General features: G+C 36.4%; 1 protein-coding gene across 3 annotated transcripts in view; it reads right to left on the reverse strand.

The window, feature by feature from the left end:
• ATP2A2 (ATPase sarcoplasmic/endoplasmic reticulum Ca2+ transporting 2) overlaps nucleotides 1–25298 on the reverse strand; it is a 39794-nt gene extending 14496 nt beyond the window's left edge. For all 3 annotated transcript variants that reach the window (XR_008400629.1, XM_053701733.1, XM_053701732.1), the window contains exons 1-14: nucleotides 24620–25298; nucleotides 23470–23487; nucleotides 21605–21687; nucleotides 18334–18438; nucleotides 16453–16591; nucleotides 11399–11479; nucleotides 10428–10513; nucleotides 9872–10336; nucleotides 4324–4412; nucleotides 3742–3844; nucleotides 2469–2600; nucleotides 2259–2381; nucleotides 1781–1999; nucleotides 749–1084 (exon numbers count right to left, since the gene is read on the reverse strand). Coding sequence is in view for 2 of the 3 variants with exons in the window: in XM_053701733.1 (XP_053557708.1) it covers nucleotides 749–1084; nucleotides 1781–1999; nucleotides 2259–2381; nucleotides 2469–2600; nucleotides 3742–3844; nucleotides 4324–4412; nucleotides 9872–10336; nucleotides 10428–10513; nucleotides 11399–11479; nucleotides 16453–16591; nucleotides 18334–18438; nucleotides 21605–21687; nucleotides 23470–23487; nucleotides 24620–24737 (2097 nt within the window). In the remaining variant the exon portion in view is untranslated. The remainder of the gene's footprint in view (nucleotides 1–748; nucleotides 1085–1780; nucleotides 2000–2258; nucleotides 2382–2468; nucleotides 2601–3741; nucleotides 3845–4323; nucleotides 4413–9871; nucleotides 10337–10427; nucleotides 10514–11398; nucleotides 11480–16452; nucleotides 16592–18333; nucleotides 18439–21604; nucleotides 21688–23469; nucleotides 23488–24619) is intronic.
• Between the last annotated feature and the right edge of the window lie 255 nt (nucleotides 25299–25553).

A 25553-nucleotide genomic window follows, 5' to 3' on the forward strand; every position in this document is an offset into this window, starting at 1 on the left:
AAATGTCAAAGGATTGAATGGTTTGGAGCAAAAAAGGGTGGTCAACAGTATCAAAGGCTGCAGACAGATCGAGGGATAAGCAGATTTTACTGTAAGTAGGTCATTGGTAACCTTAACGATTGCTGTCTCTGTGGAGTGATGGGGTCGAAATCCAAATTGCAGTGGGTCAAGGAGGGAAATGTAAAGAAATGGGATAGACGTGCATATACCAGCTTTTCAAGAAGCTTTGAGGCAAGATGGAGTAGGGAAATAGGGCGGTAGTTGGATGGGGAGGTTGGATCGAGAGAATGTTTTTTTGAGGATAGGTGTGACCACAGTGCGTGTTTTAGAGATGAGGAGACAGGTAGTGAGGTGAGAGGACAATATAAGGGCAGAGGACTTCTTCCTCAGTAACAGGGGCAAAAGAGCTACATTTATGGCCAAGTGGGTTTTGGATGATTGTGAGCTTTTGAGAGGTGGGAGATATAGATGGAATATGTTTGTGTGTGTATATGTATATCTATGCCATTATGTCAATCTACAGATCTGAGTGGAACCGAGAAAGGGTTGACAGTTGTTTTACATACTGTCTTTATTAGAGTGGGGAAGTCAAGTGAAAGTTGTAATTACATTTAAAGCCAAACTTTTTTTTATAGCATACTATAATTGAGCTGAATTTGAAGCAAAACTGCTAAGTTTTTTTTTTTTTTTTTTTTTTTTAAAATTGAAGCCTAATAAAAAAAAAAAAAAAAAGAAGTACATTACTCACCATGGCTGTTATTTCATCAAAAGATTGTAGAAACTCTACAATTTTTGATTTATGTGAAGGCTCAACACGAGCAAAACAACGTGCATTCATGCAAGCTTCCCTTTGCACTGCTGGGGACAGCTCATCAAATTCACGGCCGGTGTAAGCCTTCTCAGATACATCCTCATCTTCACGGAAGATACCAACACGACGGCAAATAGCAACTGCAGTTCCCTTGTTATCTCCTGTAATCATGATAACTCGAATACCAGCCTGTCTGCACATTTTCACTGAAGCGGCAACCTCCGTTCTTGGAGGGTCCAACATTCCAACACATCCAACAAATGTCAGATTGGTCTGGAATCAAAATATGAATGTATAAATGAATACGGGAAACATATCAAGCTATATACTGCTAGACTTTGCTCAAAATAGTTTCACAAGAGGAAATGATGCATATTTAAGAGCAACAAGGCTAAATTAAAAACTAGCAGGAAATGACAACTGATCTAACCATTTGAATTTGCATTGGGTAATTGGGACAAGCCCAATTTCATTAATGGAGGAGAGGATCAAGCTTCCACAAACCTATAAACTAAAACTGGTTATTTAGTATACAAAAAGTGAGCACAATGCTTCTTTAATTGCAAATAAATCACAGAATCTATTTTTTTTTCTTCCTTCTAATCAGTCCACAGGAAGAGGAAAAAATATTCCTACTTCTGTCATTGCAATCAGAATAATTGAAAAACTGCTAGACCACATGCTGGGATAAATTAAGGTCATAGAGAGACAGGGTCTGGAACTCCTGCTTTCTGTTTTACCCTATGCTATTTTACATGTTTTCGAACATCTGTTGACATCCAAAAAAACCAAGGCGGAAGCAAACAGACATCTGAAAATGTGAAAGTGCACAGAAATGGCAGCAGATGTTAATTATCATAATATGACAGTTTTACAACACTAAGGCATTATACTGTGTAAATAAAAAAAGGATGGTTTTGTTATTAAATACCATAAATGCACGTGTCAGGAGCGCATTTACAAGCCTACCTCATAATTAATGAAGTTAGACGATTCCTCCAATTTCATGTCTTCTTTCCTTAGCGGATTATCATGTGTTGCCAGGGCCAAGCAGCGCAGTGTGTCACGGCCACTTCCCCACTCCCTAATCACGCTCAAGATCTTCTGCTTAATTCCAGCAGTTAAAGGCACTTTTGAGCTCCCAACACGAATGTGTGTACATCTCTCTATTAATCCCTCTGGTGCACCCTAGGGGGTGAAAAACAAGTGTTACCTCTACCCTTGCTTGCTCCCATAAGCAATGACAATGATGAAGAAGCAAGCACATGTACACTATGTTACTACCCAAAATGTACAATAACCCATTTTCAATCATTACCCATTTGAATAACAGGGATTAAATTTTTTTGCTATGTTAAAAAAAATATTTTTGCTGCCATTTTAATTTTTATTCCCCCCCCCCCCCACATAAAAATGTAGACTGACACCTAATGTTTATTTTGCTTACCTTTACAAACATTTTGCTCACAGAATTGCGACTTGGTTTGTTTTGTGTACAGTACACAGACATAGACTTCCTATCTCTTGAGAATTCTAAAGTGAATTCCTTCTTCATCAGCTGCTTTATGACCTACAAATGAGACAAGAAAAAAAGTTAAGTATTCCAGTGATGAAATCTTCAGTTACAAAGGCACTGAATGAAGATATTGAGCCTTACTGAATTGCAGGCATTCGCACGCTCTATTTTTGAGAGCCCTCTCAAATCAGTGTCAAACACGTTCATCTTTTCCACTAGACAGGTGAGGGCAGTCTCTGTAGCTTCTCCAACTTTTTCATAAACTCCCTTAACCTGTTTTTGGGTAATGAAAAAAACAATGTTGAAAAATTAGAAGTTGAGAAATAAAAGTTATTAAAAGCAATTAATTTTATCAGGGCAGTTTAGGTAAATGCCTGGTGAGTTTTTAGAATATCAGTGAGGTGGTAAGGCAATAGCAAGATATTTTTTGGAGGGGAAAAGTGAGATTTAAGATAAAGAAACGGTTCCAAATTCAACCACAATCTGGTCTACATGGTTTCAAGGATGCAAGTTCATTAACAAGTCCAACATTGCTATACTGCTCTTTGTATGCAAGTTTAATAGTTATTCCACCCTGCAAGAAACACTTCATAGTACGAGAAGTGGTATTTTGAACCAGAACATCAGGATGTTAGTATGACAGTGTAATTGATAAAGTTTGCAGTGGTGCAGGGACATAAAACACAAATTTTCTCTTTAATGAAACAGAATTTGCTTCCATTATTCTTTAATCAATTGGTATTCATTGTTGAAGAGGAGCGACGTAAGCTCAGGAGCGTGGATGTGTCTGGAGCACAATACAGCAGCAGTTTTGCAAGAACTATCTATTTGCAAGAGCACTAAATGGCAGCACTATTTCCAGTCACGTAGTGCTACAGACAGATACCTAGGTATCTCACCAACAAAGAATACATGGGAATAAAAGCACATTTTTTTTTTTTTTGTAGAAGTAGATTGGAAACTTTTTTTAAAAAATCAATGGTTAAGTCAGGGGCCCCAAAATTTCTGGAAAGTTTTGCTCTGTAAAAAGCACAATTGAGCTTAAAGAAGCTATTCCCACCAGATGGTAACCGGACCATAGAACAAGCCACTGAGCTGTGTGTTCCTGGCAGACTGCTTCTCTGTTTGGATATGTAAAGTGCACTGGTATGATGTCCTTTCAAGCAATACATTTAGTAGCGAAACAGATTCTTCCATGTAAAATATTTGAATATGTTAATTAGAACAGGATTAAAAATAAAGTACAAACGTTTAAACAATAGGATTCACTTTTTTGGGTCTTCAGCTTTTTCGAAGGGTTTGTCAACCAAGTCATGACAGAACGTGCATTTTATGTTTTGTTCCGTTTCTAAAGCATTAATTCTCAACTTTTACACATATTACTTAAGACATTTCAAGAAATCTGATAACAAACCTCATTAAAATCCAAAGAAGAGTCATTGCACAGTGCACAGATTGTGGCAAGTTCTACCAGGCCATCGTATTGGTGGCATTTTACCAGTTTGTCATCTTTTAACCTGTAATGATCAAATAATGGAGAAAAGGATTTGAAGCAAGCAGTTAATATGATGGGGGAAAACATTTAAGCAATCACATTGAAAACAAGAAATCATGTAAATAAAAAGCTACACATCAAAATCAAAACTAAAAAGCTTTGCTGTAAAATGGAGCCTGAAAGTGTCTATAACCCTGCTACACTTGACACAGTGATTGTTTAATCTCTATTCTTAACAGGCATTGCAGATGCCAGCAAAACAATGGAAATGTAGCTAATAAAATGGCAGTTTAAATGCTTTTAAAACATTTATTGTTCACACACACACACCTTTGCCAGCAATTCAAGACCATAACGATAAACTGTGCGTGTGTACATTGTGTGTGTGTAGAACACTGGCTGGGTTTTAAGATATTTAGTTTGTGAATGCAGCTAACAATAGGATAAAATGACTATTTTACAGTGATACGCCTAAAGTAGCAGTGGGGCTTTCACACTTACACTTCTCCCATGGGAGCATATGTCGAGCCAGTAACAGAAAATTCATTCAGAAAACAATTATCTCCTTCCACTCGATCCACAACAAACATCTGTAGGGAGAAGAGATGTATATATGGTTAATATTTACACTAGCAGCTTTAATGAAAGTAAAAATAAAAGCCTGCTAAAATGGAAATGTGTGTCACATGCTATCCAATTCAGAACACAAGGGGCTTGAAATATTTTCTATGAAGATAAAACTGCTGATTAAATTTTAATTAGCTCCCATTCAACCGCTCATCAGTTGTCATTAAGGCAAAAGTGCGTTGTATTTGGATGGAGATCATCTGCAGTTTATATTAACCCCTGTATCCATACACATACATTTTTGTAAGTAGAGCATGTCATTGTTTGACCCTTTAATCGCCACTTGTTAAAAATAGTTTGTTAGTATATGTCATTTTAAGATTAGCGGCCCTGCACTACTATGCGTTTTACCCCCGCAAAGGTTTGTCAAGCACACAGCAGAAGTAGCATTTGGGACCAGCAGAGCACTGCAGATCCTAAACTGGAAACTGCTGTGGATTGCAACAACTCAGATGTGTAATTAGAACTACTAGATCCGTGGCGGTTTCTGCTTGGGATCCACGGTGCTCTGTGGGTCTCGAGCGGAACTTCTAGTGTGCGTTTAAACTCTTTGCAGGAATTAAACACATAGTAGTCTAGGGTCCATAGTTATAATATTACATGCTCTAAAGAATTAGAGCATGTAATTTTATAACTATTATGACCCTTACAAGTGTAAAAATAAAAGGCTGTAATGCGAAAGAGCTGTGTGTGTTTAACAGCTTTGCAGGGGTTTAAGTCAGCTCAAAAGCAGCAATGCACTACTGTGTGTGTAACTCTCCAATCACCAGCTAGTTCGCACTACTGCATTGCTGCTCCTGGGCCTACCTACGTATTCTTATCAACAAATTTGATAACTGAAATAAAACTGAAAAGTCTTAATATTGCATACTCCATTAGAAATTAAACTGAGTTTCATGTCCCTTTAACCTTGTTTGGGTAGGACTGAGATCTGATAGTACTTTAAGTGTTTGGATAACAGAGGATCTAAAACTATGCCTTTAACCACTTCACACCGTTAGGATGTTCCATGTGTCCTAACAGTACTGGGCTTTAACGCCAATAGGACGGCATGAAACATCCTACCTTATACAGTGTCCTGCAGCCCCTCCACCTTTGGAATCTGCTGATGCTCTACATATAACCAATAATAATAATAAAAAGCCTAGCAGCCTAGGCAGGTCCCCATGATCCAATCCTGACCTTGAAATCACACAATCACATTAACGATCGCAGGATTTAATTTTTACCAATAGCGTTTACAGTTAACACTATCACCGGCAGAAATAGGTTAAAAAGGGACAAACACCAAAAATTAAACACAGAGCATGCAATTTTAAGAGATATTTCAATGTACTTCTCTTATCAAATTTACTTTGTTCTTTTGACATCCTTTAGTGAAAACCATAACTAGGTATGCTCTGTAAAAAGCAAAGCTCTGACGGGAACTAGGTGCTCTAGAGACGAATATTTAACCTCTTTGTATATGCAAGCAGTAGTGCAACGATAAACATATTAGAGCCTTTTCTTTTTGCCCTTCTGTCCCTTTAATTTTTATTTCTTTCAAAGAAAAAAAAATTAAATCTTACGTAGCTCTGCAATAATATATAAATAGTGTGTGTGAGATATACAAAAAAAAAAAAAAAAAAAAAAAAAAAAAAGTACAATCTAAGATAGGATTAAAAGTGAATACTTTAATCTAAGACTTATTCAATAACTGCTTGACTCTGAAGCAAAATTCTAAAAAAGGTTAATTGAAATAAAACATAAGAGAAAAACCAATTTTGTTTTGTATACCGTTATAAGAGCAAAGTCTGATTTCTCTTTAGAATGCTATAAGGAATGAAATCATAAGGGTTTTTACGGATGAATGGTCAATTTAACAGCGAGACAATGCACCACAGGCGGGACTGACAAGAATGACAAAAAAATAAAAAAAACCTTGGGTGGGGGGTGTTTATTATTTGACGTATGAAATCAAAAGAGATTGTTACACTGCACCAACTAACATTCAAGGTGACATTGTATTGACAAAGTACAATTGTAATAATCTTGCGATGCGTGAGCACAGAATGTTTCAGCGTCTCGAAAAAGGCTAAAATCCCCACGACTGCTGTTTATTTAAAGGAATATTTCAATGTAAAAATGAATAGTAGCCAATTCCTTTGTAATTTGTACCTAAGATGAGAATATGTAACTAAACACTGTGGCTTTTTAACATATGAACCCTGCACTGTCTGTATACAAGTGAATCAGAAGCTGTGGCCAAAACAAAACATGCTCATTTATTTCCAGGTCCTAATATTACAGAGACCAATGAAACCTTGATTCATAGCTGCACCACCACTCAGAAGTGGCATCTGTGCATGGGGTGAAGCTGGTTGTTCACTAGTAAAATAGGTAGGAGGCAGCCACAGCCCAGCTCACACATAATTGAAGCTCCTACACAGAGGTTAAATTAAACAACAACAACGTTTCTATGGTGCCTGAGCTACAGCAGTCTATTTTCAAGGCAGGTTCAGGCTTCTGGTGATGACACCTATGGCAATAGATAAGGACGTGTCTTGATGCATTACTGCAGTTCTGACATATTCAGAAACTGCTTCCAACCAACAAAACTGCTAAAGCAAGGTCTCCCACATCTGCCTAGTTTATGCAAATCTAAAAGTGGTTTAATTTAATTTTGAAACAGGAAGTGCATGTATATTCAGGTCTTGCTGCCCATAGGTCAGAAGCTTATAAAAGGACTCCTGGTGGACAGTAACTTGCCACAACTAGACAAAAGCAACATTTTTTTTTTTTAATAAATCGCAAAAAAAAAAAAAAAAAAAAAAATTCATATTAAAATGCCCTCTTTTAGATCCAACAAAGAAAAAAAAAAAAAAAAAAAATTAATATTAAAATGCCCTCTTTTAGATCCAACAAAGAAAAAAAAAAGACTTCTCAATGGCTTGCATAAAAAGTTCTCTATTTTCCTATATTGCAGCACCTTCTCCAAGTCCTTGTGGGCAGAGGCTCCACCATCACTGGTGGCAGAATCCTGCCTGGCTGCAGCACTATTAGTGATATCTTCCTGAATATTCACATGGGCCAATTTACAGCTGAGACTAATGGAGCCTTCAGCTAATAAACATTTTGGATCAACGTCAGTTAGTTGGCACTTGTCAACAAAACGGAGGCCAAATGCTGTTTTTCTCTCACAGCACAGGTACTTGATTTGTATTGGCTGCAGCGCTACTGCTGCAACTGATTACATGGAGAAACTAACTACACTATACACTTGTGAAATTAAAGGGACAGTCTAATCAAAATTAAACTTTCATGATTCAGATAGGGCATGTCATTTTAAACAACTTTCCAATTCACTTTTATCAAATTTGCTTTGTTCTTTTGGTATTCTTTGTTAAAAGCTAAACCTAGGTAGACTCATGCTAATTTCTAAGCCCTTGAAGACCCCCCCTTATTTCAATGCATTTGGCAGTTTTTCACAGCTAGAGGGCGTTTATTTAATGTGTGTCATACAGATAACATTGTGCCCACGCCCATAGGGTTACAAATTAGAGGGCACTGATTGGCTAAATGCAAGTCAGTCAAAAACTGAAATAAGGGGGCAGTCTGCAAAGTCTTAGATGCAAGGTAATCCCAGAGGTAAAAAGTATATTAATATAACCATGTTGGTTATGCAAAACAGGGGAATGGGTAATAAAGGGATTATCTATCTTTTTAAACAATAACAATTCAGGAGTAGACTGCCCCTTTAAATTAATAGAAGTTGTATTATTGGTGGGTTTTATTTTTTACCACTTCTGTAGTTTATAGGTGGGATAACAGCAAAACAGTTATTCTATGGAACTTATCCAGGTTCTGGCATTACTGGAGCTAAATTTGATTTCACAAATACACACACCTGTGGAAACATTTAATTGCAGTTTACAAATCAGGAAAAAAAAAAAAAAAAAAAAAAAAAAAAAAAAAAAGTGTCTTTTTCCCCGAGATGAAGTTGCTGAATAGAAAGCTACAGACTTGTGAAAACCACAAAATGCTTGTAGCGCTTTGTAGCACAGTTACACCTTTATGTGGTTTTCAAGAAAAATTGACAAAACTAAAAATTATTCTGTAGCAGAATAAATGTATTTTTTTCAAATTCTGTTATTTACATATAAATACAGCTCCAGGTAAAACACATTTCCATACAAATGAGATACAATTCAAATTCTATTGTTGCCCCAAGAACGAACATGTTGTGATTGGAGATGTCATCACAAAAAGTGCAGCATGTCTGCAGAAACAACGGGAAACATGCAGGAACTGTTAGCCGTTTTGCTTTACAGCGCTGCTCTGCATGAAGCTGTTCTAGTCAAACAGAGCTGTACTTTGGCTGCACTCTGGTTTTCATTAACACAGTGCAACCATAGTGAAGCGCTGTTGCAGAGAACAATCAAATATTGAGCAGGGCTGGTTATCGTGGATTTATTCAGCCCTGCCCCCTAGCCTTTCCTTGTCTACAATGCTGTGACTCCTGAATATAAGACATTCTTGTGAGCAATGCACCTTTTTTATTACTACATTTACCGTTTTAAAACAAATTTATTCAAGAGACATTTTAAAAACGTAACTTTTTATCTCTGCAGCTGCAATATATTATAAAACTTTACAAATTGATTTATGCTCCAGCTAATCAACACATTGCAATTGAGATGGTGGTTCAGTGTAACTACCTAATATAAATTTAACTTCGATTCAACATTATCTGCAGAAATTCACCCAAAACCATTTTCATTGCCGAAAGTGAAAAAAAACAAAAAAAAAAACAACACAATCTGCCTTTGGGTATTGTTGCATGTCTTTATAACCATACAGTAAAACTTGCATGTATATTACATATGTACATCAAACGTACATACACCCGCATAGTCAGTATTTGTGTATTTACATTGCAGGTAAACACAAAGGGCTAGATTTATAAAGCTGCATTTGATGCTTTTTGGGCTATGTGGAGTGGATTTGCATGAGAAAACCTGGTGCCGAAACTTTTTTTGCCTTTCCTCCACCTCAGGGGTGTCCAGATCAATCACCCAAACACTTACTTGCACGGGGTGATTGACAAGCCCTGCTCTAGCGCAATTGGTTCCACCAGAGCAGGGGGCGGCATTGCACAAGAATCCTCTTGTGCAATGTTAAATTTCACCATACAGTGCAACATCACAAGTGGTGATTGCAGACAGACTGGTTCCCTACTTGAACGAGTCCACCAAGGATGGTAAATTTTGTAAAAAGTATGCTCCACTGTTGCAATGTATTGTTGCTCAAGGAAATAAACATACATCTTTTCCAGGAAAAACAAAAAAAATATTAAAAAAAAAAAAAAAAAAAAAACGCACTATATAACATTGTTGGCATTTGAGAGCCATACATGCAGACTACAATAAAGAATTGCTCTTACCCTGCATACAGACATCTGGTTAGTTGTTAGTGTGCCAGTCTTATCAGAGCAGATAACAGAGGTGCATCCCAGAGTTTCTACAGAAGGCAAACTCCTCACAATTGCATTCTTCTTTGCCATTCTCCTGGTTCCAAGAGCCAGGCAGGTGGTGATGACAGCAGGAAGACCCTCAGGTATAGCAGCAACAGCAAGGGCGACTGCAATTTTGAAATAATAGATAGCCCCACGCATCCAAGAGCCTCCATGGACCGGGTCATTGAAATGGCCTATATTGATGATCCAAACAGCAACGCAAATCAATGAGATCACTTTGGAAAGTTGCTCTCCAAACTCATCAAGTTTCTGCTGAAGTGGAGTCCTCTCTTGTTCAGTAGCTACCATTTCATCACGGATCTTTCCAATTTCTGTATTTACACCTGTTGCTATTACAACTCCAATAGCTTTACCAGCAGAAATGTTTGTACCCTGGATAGAGAGAAAAAAAAAAAGGCATTTTAAAAATGTAATAAAATCTCATAACTTTAAATAACCAAATCAAACTATGAATTATACTTACTGAAAACAGCATGTTTTTTTTGTCTTGATTTACAGCACGAGGATCAGGTACTGGATCAGTATGCTTAATAACAGACACAGACTCTCCTATAGAATAAAAATGTATTTAAAACATTTAAAAATATTTGAGGACTTTTAACGGATCACTGTACTACTGTATCAGGACAAAGCAGTGACAAAAGAAAAACAAAAATAGGCCCAAGTAAAATAAATTAATTCAGTGTAATCAATATGCATACTATTTTTATTATCAATTTATTAATTATAAAGCAACATTTTGTAAGCACAATACAAAAGGTCTATTACATACATGCGGCAAATTATAATCCCGATACCAAATTATAGAGGGTGCATTTGTGAGGGAACATTACATAAACTATAATAACTAAATGAAATCAGAGGAATGCATAGTGCTTGGTCACAATCAATGGTACAGTATTATACAAATTGTAATAGGAGGTAGATAAGCTCTCTTATAGCCTACAGTCTAAAGGGAAATTAGTGATAGAGTTAAGTCAGATGTGTGACTTGTGAATTTAAAATAGATAAGTCTGAAATTAGGTTTTTCATTGTGTAATGGAATGAATGATTTGTGAACTTATCCCATGCACAAGAAATAAGATGTTTCAGTACATACATTTTAAAGAAAAGTCAAAATTATAACAAAAAACAAAACAAAAAAAAAAAAAAATCTTAATTATTAACAGATGTACAAACATTACGTAAACCAGTTAACCAATCGTGAATGAATATAAAAAAACAAGAATGTGGATTTTGCATCAAGCAAATGAAGGCACAACTGAGCCAATGAAGGAGGCCAGGAAATAACTTACTATGTAGGTATGAAACTGTTTTCAGCCAAATGACTTCTGACATTCACGTTGGTATTTTGAATATTTCAATTAAAAAATAAAAAAAAAAACTTGAATGTATAGATGTATTTAATAACCAAAAGACTAATATTGTACATACCTGTGAGAATAGACTGATCTACTCTTAAAGTTGTAGACTTGATTGAAACTAGACGTATGTCTGCGGGCACTTTGTCACCAACTGAAAATTAAATACATACAACTTTGTTTACTAAGAAGCTAATGTTTAGAACTAACAATTAAAAATGGTGTTTGAAATAAAAAAAAAAAAAACAAAAACACAAAAATCCACCCATGTAAAATTAATTATATATACACATATAGAAAAAGAAAAAACAGACGAGACAGTATGGTTTGGTAATAGATGAGATCTCCTCATTGGAACTCCTGGAATGAAGAGTAATAGACAACTTAGTTATACTCTGAGGCTCTCTTAATGACTAGAAGCTGAATGAAGGCGGCCGGACTACTGCCTTCTTACAGGGCAATACAGTAAAAATATCCTATAGCAATACTAGTGTTTATAATGTTTGTCTTATTCTCTATAAAAAAAAAACCTCTCTAAACTAAAACAGACCAACAATAAATAAAAATATAATTATTATTAATAATCAACAAAAACAACAACTCCTCAAATATAGGTATAACACTTTCAGTTAACTACAAGTCAAGTGTAAAGATTTTTAGGTCAGTAAGCCAAAAAAGTGCCAAATCAGATTAATTACCATCCTCTTTAGCCTGTGTGCTTAAAATGCTTTCATCTTTCCACTGTTTAACAGTGACTTTAACAATGGACAAAACTGAACTCCCAGATCACTATACAGTAGGGACGTACATGCCTTGCAGTCCTAGTGGAACCGCTTATGCAATTAGCAGCAATAGCTTGTTTGACAAAAAAAAAGCTCTAGTAAGGCATAACTATGCATTATTATTTTTTTTTTTTACATTCTTCCCTCTGTACCAAAATTCTCTGAAAACTAATCTTAGCCAGTGTGTCCTTGAGCAGCAAGAAAAAAATAGCACTGGCTAAACAATGATCAAGGCCAAAAATGGGAAAACTATTTGAATATACTCCCCTGGTGTTGCAAGGTTTATATAGAGACACATTATAGCAGCTGGTTTTCAGTTATCACAAAGTCACACCCCATGATCAAAAGGTTAACGGTATTAATATGACTGAAATCATGTAAATATCTGTAAAACTTTCTAAAGTAGCTCTACCCAAACAATCAAGAAGCCCACACATACAGCAAGTTAGTTATGTTTTGTATACAGTTTGTTGCTTTTGTACATTTCATATTTATTAAATATGTTGAAGAAATATTTTAAAAAAACACTACAACTTTTGAAGGGCAGGGACAGCATTAACGGCATTTTAGCTCATGTGTGCTCAGGGCCACCATCAGGGGGTGACTCCTGTCAGGTGCCCAATGGGACAGGGGGCCCCATGACGCAAGATCAACTACTAAAAATAAAAAATTGTCAGCCACCAGAGGGTACTACAGCTGAGTGCTATTGAGCGTGGGAAATGTTATTACACGGAGTAAAGGATTAGCATTTGAGAGGATTTCTGAGTGTGCACTAAACTACTATGCACAGAGTGAGACAGACTTGGCACTTAAGTTTGTACAGTGTGTCAGACGGCAGATCACTTTCATTTGCAGAGGTGGTAGGACTTCATTTTTTATTTCTTTGTGCAATTTCAGATTGTAACTTCAGTGTGACAGTAGTTGTATGGTGGGGCCAGGGGCCCATAAAAACATTTTTTTTTAGCAATATGTCTGTTTTTTGTGGATGTCTCTGTGAGGGTGGGGGTGTGTATGTAGGTCTGTGTGCGTATATCTGTTTTTTGTGGATGTCTCTGTGAGGGTGTGTGTGTGTGCGCATGTTTTGAAGCTGTCTGTGTATGTGAAAGTTTGTGTGTTCATGGTCTGTTCCACTTTAGGACATTTGACCTTACTACTGATTATTCACATCTTCCTACAGACTTTGAGACTAATTAGACCTTTCCGGAAGTCACCAATTCACCATTTAACCTTTAAATGATTGATTAGGCAGTTCAGGGCCCTTTCCTTTCAGCCATTGCATGCTGTTGTCATTTAGTTGGCATCTTCCTTGACAAAAAGATAATCAGAACTCCATATTTTGTTTTGTAAATCTACTTTTTTTGACAAAACTGTAGTTTACCTCATTACTTGTCAGGTCAATGTAAACAAGTGCTGAGTGTCTGTTTGGGTGTCTGTGTCTGAGTTTTTTTGCGTGTCTGCTAGAGTGTCTATATGTGAATCCTTATGTGTGAGTGTGCGTTTCAGTGTATGAGTGTCTCTGTGTTACTACCTTTACAACATTTTCAAGTTTGACTACACTTAAGAATAAAGTGCATATACATTTTAGTCACTTGGTCAAAAATTGCACATGTCAAAGGGGGGGCTGATCAATGGTTAAGTTAGGGGCCCCAAAATTTCTAGTGCCGGCCCCGAGTGTGCTAATCTAGCATCAGGAGGACAAAAAGTGCTACAGTAAAAATGGTGTACTGTGCTTCGGCATCTTACTGTTGCACTGTGCGTCTCCAGCTGTGTAACTCTGGCACAGACGTTAAACACACAGGAGCTGCATTTGTACTGGGGTTAACAGGCAGAGCAACAATAAAATGCCCTGGCTCACAATTGGCAGCACATTGCTGCTCCGGAGGAGGCATTCCCTATTAAAGCCTTTGATAGGGCTTTATCACAGAGGCATTAGTGTAATAGCAAAATGCTTTAGCCCATTAAAGAATTTTACCATTGTACTTTTATGCCCCTTTAAAACAAAAAAAAAAAATGAATATATAAAAGCAATAAAAATTAAGCTTTTTAAAAAATATATTTTGGTGGCATTAATGCTGATTCTTTGCAGGGTTTTAAACAGGTAGTGAGAAACATGCATTTGTTTAATAAAATGTGCATAAAATCTGAAGGCACATTTCTAATTATTATTACACTATAATGCCCATTTAAGTTGGTTTCTGTGGTATAAATACATAGATAGTTGAGTTAGCCCAACCTCTCTGGTGACAGTAGGGAGATAATCACAATAATACAGGGCATAAAGCTATTCAGCTCTGTACGCATCATTATTATCCTGGTGTGGAACCAGACAAGCAATTTTAATTTATTATGAATTTTGGGAAAACAAGGAAAAAAAATTACAAAATACCAAGCTCAGATATGTAAAACTGCTCTAGACGTTTTGGGGGCAACTTGCCACCGCTCAATCCATGGAACACTGGCAACCTTTGAATGTTTTGCATCTATTAATGCAGATTTTCCACATGGCAGGTCAATAAAATGTAAATGAGGGACAGCATTGTGGTGTTGAAATCAGGTTGTCACCATGTAATGATCTGAAACCCCAGAAGCTATTAAAAGCAGAGGACAGAAAGTACAGCAACGTACAAATGAACATTCTTTTCCTTTGATTTAGAAACAGATGCTCACATAACAATAAGAACAGATTTGTGACAATCATTTTCACCTCTGTCAATGAAGTCAAATTGGCCTGGACATACAAAAGTCATTGGCACGGAGCCTAGAATTCCATTTACAGATATGCATTACTGTGAGGTGCTCCTCAATTTCCCTACATGGTCATCTCTCTACACATTCTACAGTCATGGCTATACAATACTAAACATAAAGGTATTAGCAGCATACTCCATTCACAACCTTGTAACAGAGCACAATGTAAAGTCAGTAAATTACACACAAAAAAAAAATAAAAAAAAAATAGTATAAAGTTCATAGCTCAGTATTAAAATCACCCATCAAGCTAAGTTTAGAGACTCCTACATCTAAATTTGATAAATACCAGCAGAGTAAGTGCCCTTCTAAATTGGTTAACTTGTGTTTAGGTTTATCAATTTAAGCTTTAAAATTAGTATATACTTTTTTACAGCTGTATTATTGTTAAAACAGCACAAGCAATGCTCCTTGTAGTGCGCTGCTTTAACAAAAGGATGCAAAGAGAATGGGGTTATTTTTAAAATTGAAGGTGGTTTAAAATGCATGCTCTGAATCATTAACCCTTTGAGTGCTAAACACTTTCCCACCTGGGTGCCAAGGTTTTCTTAAAGGGGTTTATATTTAATATTTAGGCGATTACCTTTCCAACGGTGGGTCTTGGGGGTCTGTAGCTGCTTAGATGCCTGAGATACAGGCTTCTAAGCAGCATGCCCCCTGCTCCTATATTTAACATTGTTAATGTTAAATAAAGTTGCGCGGTGACGTCATCACGTTTATTGCGCGTGACGTCACCACGCAAAACGAAAGCCCCGGCGATGCTTTCATTATGCAGCACCGATCGCCAGGGTAGGAGCGGGTGGGAGCCCCCATATCTCCCTCAAGTTGGGAGAGTGCTAGTGACGGCTCTGAGCCATCGTTAGCACCAGAGTGGGAAACTGACGCCTCAGAGCCGTCATTAGCACTCAAGGGGGTTAAAGAACATTTTTGGATTTCATGTCCCTTTAACTTCAGAAAAGTGGTTAGCAATGCACTGCTGTACGAGCTGCATGTGACTGGTAAAGCAAAACAGGAGCAAGGGTTAAATACAGAGTGCTGGATGATCCAATACTCGAGGCAATGAACAGAAATCTCAGGGAATTTTTTTTTAGACTTTATATTGTAATATGGGAGTCTTCTCACAATTTCTAAAATTCTTTGGAGGTACCTGGGGAGTACCGACGAGACTGTTTAGACCACCTTGTCTGAGCGGGTTAAATTATTAGGCCCTTAGTGAGATGCACACAGTAGTACTTAAGTAGTTTTTAAAAAGGACCTAAAGTAATAGAACTTTAAACTACTTTATTATACAGCTAGTGAACCATAACAGCACCCGTAGTCACGTATACATCTCATTTAAATTTATTTTAAAGCAAACATTTATTATACTTTGCAGTTTAAATAACAATAGATTTCTATCATAAGACCACCGGCTAATTACTACATTAAAAGTGACAAGGTATTTCACCATTTTCTGCTGGATAAAAGACAAAGGATTTAAATATTGAAAGGAATTTGGAGTAGTGAACAGCAATACACATTTCTAAAACACAAACCATTAACTGTAATGTAAACTCTCAGAGTCAGATTGAGCACCATTTAAGAGAATATTACTTACCAGCCACTTCAACAATATCACCAGGTACAAGGTCCCTTGCTTTAATTCTTTGGACACTTTTTCTATCCTGTCGGTAAACTTTGCCCATTTCAGGTTCATATTCCTTAAGAGCTTCAATTGCATTTTCAGCATTTCTTTCCTGACAAAATTAGATATTCAACATTTAACAAAAAAAAATTGACGATTGCAAATACATATATATTCTAATAAGATCACCATATTTTCTTCTAACCATTGCAGGAATGGGGACATCTTAGGATACTTTAATACATTTATGTCTTCTGATCTTAGACAGTTTTAAATTACCATCTTATGTAAATAAATATACAAATTTGTTTTGAAATATGTCACTGTATATTGTCAGCATTATAGGCAACTGCAATATTTTCTTACTACCTTAACTTTTATTCAGTCCCTTGTTAAAGGATCAAAAATAACCATGAGTATTGTATTAATTATGCAATACTGAAAAAACACTTTTTAAACTTGCAACGCTAATTCTCAAATTTGTTTTAATCACAAAGGGTTGAGATCATCAACTTACAACACATTTTCAAATTAGAATATCACCTGAGTAAGTGAATACATAATCATTAAAGAAACACAATTTAATACAGTGGAAAAAAAAAAACAACAAACTATTATGCAACAGGATATTGCGAAACTTTTGCCCTTTATGAAAATGTATTTGTCCCATGATAGAATCTTAGTACTTCTGACCGCTTTGTTAGTTCCTCTAGCAGAGGATATACAGTCTAACATGGATTCTATAAGCAATATGCTTTTTCATAAGTTAATTACAACCTATGTCAAAGAAAGGCATGCCAAGATTGCATAACTTTACAAGAGATACTATTTAAAGGGCCATAACAATAAAAAAAAAAAAAAAAACTGAAATGTGTCAAATCCCTAGAGCATGTAATTTTAAGACTAGCAAACCCCGCTCTACAACTCAACTATGTAACTAGCGCTGTTGGATCAGCAGCACTTAATACTGTGCATTTAACCCCTTTGCGGTTATAATAATAACAGTGCAGAGTCACTAGTCTCGAAAATACATGCTTTAACATATTAGAGCGTGTACTTTTTTCCACTAATAAGGCCTTTTAAATGTTGGGGGGGGGTGTGTTATACAAAAACACTGTAGTGGCATGTTTAAAAAAGTATTCCTTTGATTAAAAGGACAAGGTGCAAAACAAAGTGCTCTAATGTAGTAGAGCATTTAATAAGGGTGTCGTTGCTTAACATTTAACTACTGCATGTAAGAAACATAGAAACATTACATATATCACAAAAATCTGCATTTCTCAGTTTTACCCTATTACTACATTTGCATATGGAGTACTTAATGTATGCAAAAAAAGTTGACACTACAATAAGCTCTAAATAAAAGAAACCGGATGAGCTAATGTAGTGTCTGATCTAATTTTTACATCTGATTAAATTCATGTCAAGAAAACGGGAAACAGTTATTGCATTCAAAGAGGAGAATTTTTATTTTTTTATTTTTAACAACTATATTTTTATATTAAAAACATAAATATTAATATTAACAGTGCATTAAAGTTTACAATAAAAAGTTATATTTCAAATTCCTGGTATACTTACCACGCTTCAGAAGTGTCAAACCTATTGTCTATTTATAAATGAGATACTGCATATCTTGTACATAAAAGGACAAACATCTAGAGCAAGAGGCCATTTACTTTCTTTTACAGGATTATTTCTATACAATAGGTTGCCTTGTTCATGCTTCAAATGCTACCACCTGAGTTAAATATGTACTTAAGAACACACAGGCAAATCTGTGCTTGATAGCAAGAGATATGCGAATTGGAAAGTTATTGCAAAAGGTTTGCCATACCACAAATATTTGCTTACCTGCCACACGCCCACAATGGCATTTGCTACCAATATAAGTAAAATTACAAAAGGTTCTACAAAGGCTGTGATTGTTTCTTCACCTTCTTCAAACCATGCCAAGACCTTTAAAGAAAATTAAAAAAAATACATTAGACGTATAATAAAATGTAACTTTTGTGTTTTTTTGCTTCCAGAGAAATGCATTTAGATTAGTGTAAAACAGAAGCTCAGTTACTATATAAAAATAGGTATTTAAAATAAACTTAATACAGTAGTATTGGTTTAGCAGTTCCATCTAATCATCACTGTCTAAAGGACAAGTCACACTGCTTTACTGGTGGTAAATGCGCTGCAGAATCTGTTGGCGCTCTACAAAATAAGATAAATACTCTCTACCAATATGAAAAGAAAATACTAGCTTATTCAGGTCAGAAAAAAAAAAAAAAAAAAAAGTTATTAAATTGAGTACAATGCCCATTTAGCAATAACCATAGTTAAAAGGGACAGTCTAGCCAAAATTAATCTTTCTTGATTCAGATAGGGTATGCAATTTTAAACAACTTACCAATTTACTTTTATCTTTAAATTTGCTTTGTTTTCTTGGTATTTTTTATGAAAGCTAAACCTAAGGATGCCCTTATGAAAATTTCTAACCCATTGAAGTACGCCTCTTATCACAGATGATTAAAACATCTCAATAAATCAAATCCTTTCCCCCTACAGCCCCTTGGTGAGTCACCTGTCCACATCTAAACTCAACTGCAGCCTGTTCTCTTCCATAATTCCACAGCAGGCCTCAGACTAGCCCCAGATCATACCAGTAGTGCAACATCCAGTCAGCCACACACACACGACCTCAGATCACACAATGGGCCAGAAATCCTACTCAACAATACATAGACACATACACATAGATTTCACACTTCTTTCCTTGATAAATAGGCTTTACAAAAAAAATTTATATATATATATATATATATATATATATATATATATATATATATATATATATATATATATATATATATATATATATATATATATATATATATATAAATGAAACTGACTTTTACCCACTTGCTCAATGGTTAAAGGGACAGTCAACACCAGAATTAGAATTGTTTAAAAAGATAAATAATCCCTTTATTACCCATTCCCCAGTTTCGCACAACCAACAGTTATAATAATACACTTTACCTAGGTGATTAACTTGTATCTAAGCCTCTTCGGACATCCCCCTGATCACAATATTTTATTTATTATCTATTGACTTGCATTTTAGTCAATTAGTGCAGTGTCTGCCACAAGTGTGCTCACAATGTTATCTATATGGCCTACATGAACTAGCTCCCCCTGAACTAGCGCTCTGTTGTGAAAAGTAAATAAAAAAAGCATGTGACAAGAGGCGGCCTTCAAGGGTTTAGAAATCATATGAGCCTTCCTAGGCTTCCTTTCAACTAAGAATACCAAGAGAACAAAGCAAAAATGGTGATAAAAGCAAATTGGAAAGTTGTTTAAAATTACATGCCCTATTTGAAACATGAGTTTTTTTTTGGACTTGACTGTCCCTTTAACATAAGTATACTTCAAACAAGAGAAAATAAGACGTTTCAGATAGACTATATTTACATACTAATTAAAAAAAGACAATTTACAGTAGATAAGCAGGCAAATACAAAATAAATTTGTCATTGGAAGAATTTTCCTACCGAGCGCCACAGTTATGGAATGACCTCCCGCACACTTTCAAATATTCCCCAAGCCTAATATCCTTTAAGAGATCCCTCTCTACATATCTCAAAACAGAATGCACCTGTCATGGTTGATTATATATTTTAAGGATGCACCGAAATTTCGGCCACAGAAAGTTTCGGCCGAAAATGGCATTTTTGGCTATTTCGTTTTTCGTTTTTTTTTTGCCTGTTATTTTCGGAAAAATTATTGTGTAGCATGTTTCAAATTTGATGCTAGCCTAGATCTGCTGTTTAAGTTTATTACTTGACTTACGGTTCTGCATATGAGTTTTCTAGGACTATACTTTATTTGGATAATTGGTAAAAAAACCCGGTTAAATCTGATTCTGTTACATAAAACTAAATGAAGAATAATACAGTATATTGATATTTATAATTGTTTTAAGTAGGGATGCACCAAAATGTTGGTCGCAGAAACATTTTGGCCGAAAATTGCATTTTTTGCCTGTTTTTTTTTTTTCTTGGTAAAATTATTGTGTAGCATATTATTGTTTTAAGATATTTTTGTTCAATTTTAGTGTGTTACTTTCAATAAAAGTGTGGGCTTTTTTTATTGGCTCTAATTAAGCAAAAAAAAAATATTTGAAAATAATTTGAAAAAAATACATTTTCAGTATCAGTTTCGGTTTTCGGCCAAGTGCATCCTGGATTTTCGGATTTGGTTTCGGTCCAGAATTTCCATTTCGGTGCATCACTAATATATTTCCTACCTGTTCTATGTAAAAATTTTGCATCTATTGTGTATTATTGTTTTTGTATTTTATTGTACCCTATTGTATCAATGCAATGTTTTGTGTACCCAGGACATACTTGAAAACGAGAGAAATCTCAATGTATCCTTCCTGGTAAAATATTTTATAAATAAATAAAATTCTACATCATCCCTTAAAGACAAGAAAATGTACAACTCAAAAACATAGCAACAGAAATGTGTTAATTGATAATTGTGCGATAAACATTGACAAATGTTATTATAGCTTAAAAGAAATTGAAAGTAGTGTAGAGTTGTGCAGGGCCCCTGCTATTCTGTATGGTTTTGGTTTGCATTAGGCATGTGTAGATTTTTTTAACCATCATTTAGAGTCATGGTGCCGCTACTCATGTGCATGCAAATAATATGAACTATGAGTGTATAAATGCAAATGGAGCTTGTGCTCTGCCAAAACCCATGGCCTGCTGCCCTAACCCTGGCACACATTTCCTGCTGGCTTCATCATTAACCTAGCAGCCAAACTGAGCTGTGTAGATCTTAGCACTTTCTCAGGTATAATGCTTGAAACCATCACTGCACCACATGCCCCGAGAAAAAAAAAAAAAAAAAGTGTAGAAGCTGCAAGTCAATGAAAGCTTATTTTAATGCCATAGGCAAATGCTACTTGAACACACAATCTGGTCAGCTATCAAATGTAATCACCAATCTCCCATTACCGAGAATGGTCATCTTTTTATAATCCCTATTTCATCTTTCTAGTATAAAGAAAAATACTGCAATTAATCATGACATCACAAGCTAGGAAATAATCATGTATACTTACAAATGATATACAGGCTGCCAGAAGCAGGATTCTCACTAATAAATCCTCAAATTGCTCGATAACCAATTCCCATAGTGTTTTCCCTGAGAACACAGAAATGTTAGGATAAATGTAGACCTTTTAATAAGGATGTAGCGATTTTGATCATCATCATTACGGGTGCATTGCTAATATATGAAAGTTCCTCTATTTAAAAGTGTGTAAAGAAGGCAAGTGGGTTCACATGTGACAGACTTTAGTTTAAATCAAATTTTAATAAAAAGACATCACTAGACAATATGGGTCCCACAGCAACATGTCTCTCTAAAGTCTCTTGGTATACTTTAATCATGAATGTTGGTGAAAAGGATACAAGTCATCCTGCTCCATTAGTTTTTGAAGTGTATAATGCCACAGTTAAAGGGACAGTATACTATAAAATTGTTTTCTCCTTAATGCGTTTCCAATTACTTTACTTACTATTTTTTTTACTAGCTGCAGAATATAAAATGTATGAGATTTCCTTTCTTAAAGTGAAAGTAAATTCTAGCGGTTTACAAATGCTAGGATTTACTATTGAAACAAATAAAGGGGACTTTCATTCATGAAGTATAAGATACTTCACGTAGAAAGCTTCTTTATTTGATTCAACCGATCGCCGCTCTTAGCTCCTACAGCAGCGCATGGCTAAAAAAAATTGTTAAGAGGTGACGTTTTCACCTCTTAGCCAATAGCCGGGCGGTAAATCCGGCTCCCATGGGTGTCAAGTCAGATTTACCACATGGCTATTGGCTAAGAGTTGAAAACGTTACCTCTTAGCCAAAAATTTTTAGCTGTGGGCTGCTGTAGGAGCTAAGAGCGGCGATCGATTGAATCAAATAAAGGAGCTTTATTTGTTTCAATAGTAAATCCTAGCATTTGTAAAACGCTAGGATTTACTTTCACTTTAAGGCTTATTTGTGTATATGAATTAGCCGATTTTGTGTTTTAAAGCCGCAACCTAATAAAATGGGTTGAGCTTGTAGGTATAATCAGATCTCATTACTTTATCACATTGTGTACATATACCTGCTTCTTTATCTTAGATCTGTCCATAAACCAAATCACCAATACTTGGAGAGAACAATGGAAAATTAACATTTTATTACCTTCTCTTGTATTTCTTCTACTGGCTGTGTTAACACAGCTTGGCCTTGAGGCCAAAAACTTTCAGGATGGGTGGGGATAACACATCCTAAATAAACTATTTCAAAATGCCAATATAAGGGTAATGGAAATACTTGTAAACCATTTAAAAACACTCCAGCAGGTCAAGTGAATCATTGGGAACAAATTAAAGGGGAGAACATTTTTGAGTAAACTGTCCCTTTAAGGGCCTATGCATTTCTCCTGTTGCTCAGTGAGCCAGACTGAGCCCACTACTCATAGAATTCCCTTATGTAGGTCACTGGACCCAGGGCAGGTAATAAGAAAAAAGGGGTTAAATCCCTTCTATATGTGATTTACTACAAATCAAGGTAGTTATTTTAAAACATTTCTATTCCATATGTTTTCAAGCCCTGATATGAAGGCATTCAACTGAAGAAAACGCAGAATAGAAAAACCATGCGTAATTGGTCCAAAAATAAAATTACCTTCTTGGTTTCCAAGAAAAAAAAAAAAAATGTAACTAAGCTCTTGTGTTTGCCCTATAGGGTAGAGGTACAGAAGGGAGACTAATCTCTCTGAAGATTCTTATGGTCAGAAGGGTATGTTACTGGGCTTTCTAGGCACCATAAGGAACAGCCATTGTCATGGTCTCAACAGCTGTGTGCATGTTGCTGACAAAAAAGGGTTTAAAAAAACAAAACAAACATGCATACATACATACACACAGAAAGGCCTACCTTCTTCTGCTGGTAATTCTGTTGAAGAAGCAGCATATCATGGAAAGAAAAGAAAAAAAAATTAAAAAGGAGAGGAAAAAAAAAAACACACAAAAAATTAAATATATACACATTTTCTATTGCAATATGATAAGCTATAGTGAAGTATGTAGTTACACATTTTACAAAATATAAACATGTTACTACTGCAACAATTACTAAGTAGATTTCCTGGCACACTATCTAGTCACTTCACATTGATCAAAAGGAAGGATGCTGCATTTAGCCAAGTCATTACCAGGCAGCTGTGCAAGTACTGCCTCACATGGCTATGGACCACCATGTCATTCTTTTACATCAAACAAGGGAGAGCATTTTTAAAAGGACACAAATTAACTATATTGCCTCTGAACATTGGTTTTACCTTTTGATATAATGTATCTTAATTCAATATCCATTACTAAAACGGCTGTCACATGCAGCTCTGAAGTAAATCTGATGTGACCAACTTAAAGTGGTTTAACATTAACACAATTGAACACTAATAACTTCACACTTGAACTGTATATTAAAATTACTTTTATATCAATAATGTAATCAAGCTGTTGCAGTTCTTGCAGAATAAGGATGAGGAAACACAATAGGAAGGTGACTGACTGAATCATGGATTAAGAAGGGGGGGGGGTATAAAACCCAGACCTTTAGTGCATTTTCCAGGTAAGTGGAGAGACCGGTTTTTGCATTAGAGAAAAAAAAAACACGAGGTTGGATCTAGTCAGCCATCTTCTATGTGTCCTTTCTCTTACGGAGATGCCGGCTAGACACAGGATAGGCCTTCCAGGAAGTGCTACACCAGCTTTCATCTACATGACAAAGCAGTAACAGCTCTAGGATATAAATTATATTTTTCCTTTGCACATTAATACAACTGATATCCAATCCGCTGTGGTGTATGCTGCACAGCAGTCACAGGTGTGATGCATACAAAATAGGTCATTTTCCTGCAATACTATTTTTTTCCTACACTATAATACAACATAAGGATCATCTGACACATGGACGTGCCATCCTCAGCGCCGGCATCACTGCACGCATTGCAGCATGTATAAAGCTATTATTCCCCGACTCCCTCCCCACCCATCCTCCCTGGTTAAGAATTGCCCACACGTACCATTAGGGCCCCATCTTTCCCTTAGCTTCTTGACTTGTTCCAGGCCCAGCCCTGTGCTCTCATTCACATTAAGATGAGCCAAAACTTCCTCCACTGTCTTTGTATGTGCGTTTTCCATGGCTGGATCCTATTTCTCCCTTCCCCCACTGCGTGTCCCTTTTCCACACAAAGTGTTCGTGTCTATCGGTAGTGGCCTGACAATAAGGCCGGGGAGGTGTCTTCACAGAAGGCTTTCCATGCGATCTCACCGCCTTAACAGCGGTCTGGGTATTCAAAGGTCTCCTATACAGGGATCGTGGTACGCGAGTGCAGAGAAGAATGCGGATCCTTGCCCAGGTGAGCGATGCTCAGTGACTTCCGCACCACAACCAGGACAATGTTCTCTGTTCGATTACTACAAGTCATGAACCGTGCCTAAACCGGGATAAATTCGTGTCTGATGTTAGTCCTACTCGTTAATCTGCCTTTCCTGGGTTAATAGAATGTTGTAATCGTCCCGGTGAGTAGTAAATCTCGTTTTCGACCACCAGATATTTGTGGCTACGGCCTCTTTTGCCGACTGCCAGCACCACAGAACCTCCTTCTTCGCTGCTCCCGCTTCCAGTGGAAACTACACGAAGCCGCTATAGCATTTTATTCCACGGCTACCCCAGGCTCACGGTCGCTGCATGTGGACAACTTTGATTGGTGGATCCAAAGCCACGCCCCTTACTTTCTAGCAGGATCCCGGATCACGGTGACGTAGCTTGTCTTGTACCAGTGGGGGAGCTCGTCCTGTGCTGAGCTGAGGATATGGGGCGTAGCTTATAGTGCGCTTTAAACCCATAGTATCTACAGCACCCTACTAGTATCTTCTATTGCCGCCGGTTGGTAACCATTACAATCATATTTCATGTTTAATCCTTTGGAAACAAGCGGTTGCATCGGCATTATA

The sequence above is a fragment of the Bombina bombina genome, chromosome 2 (assembly GCF_027579735.1).
Source record: "Bombina bombina isolate aBomBom1 chromosome 2, aBomBom1.pri, whole genome shotgun sequence".
Taxonomy (NCBI): Eukaryota; Metazoa; Chordata; class Amphibia; order Anura; family Bombinatoridae; genus Bombina; species Bombina bombina.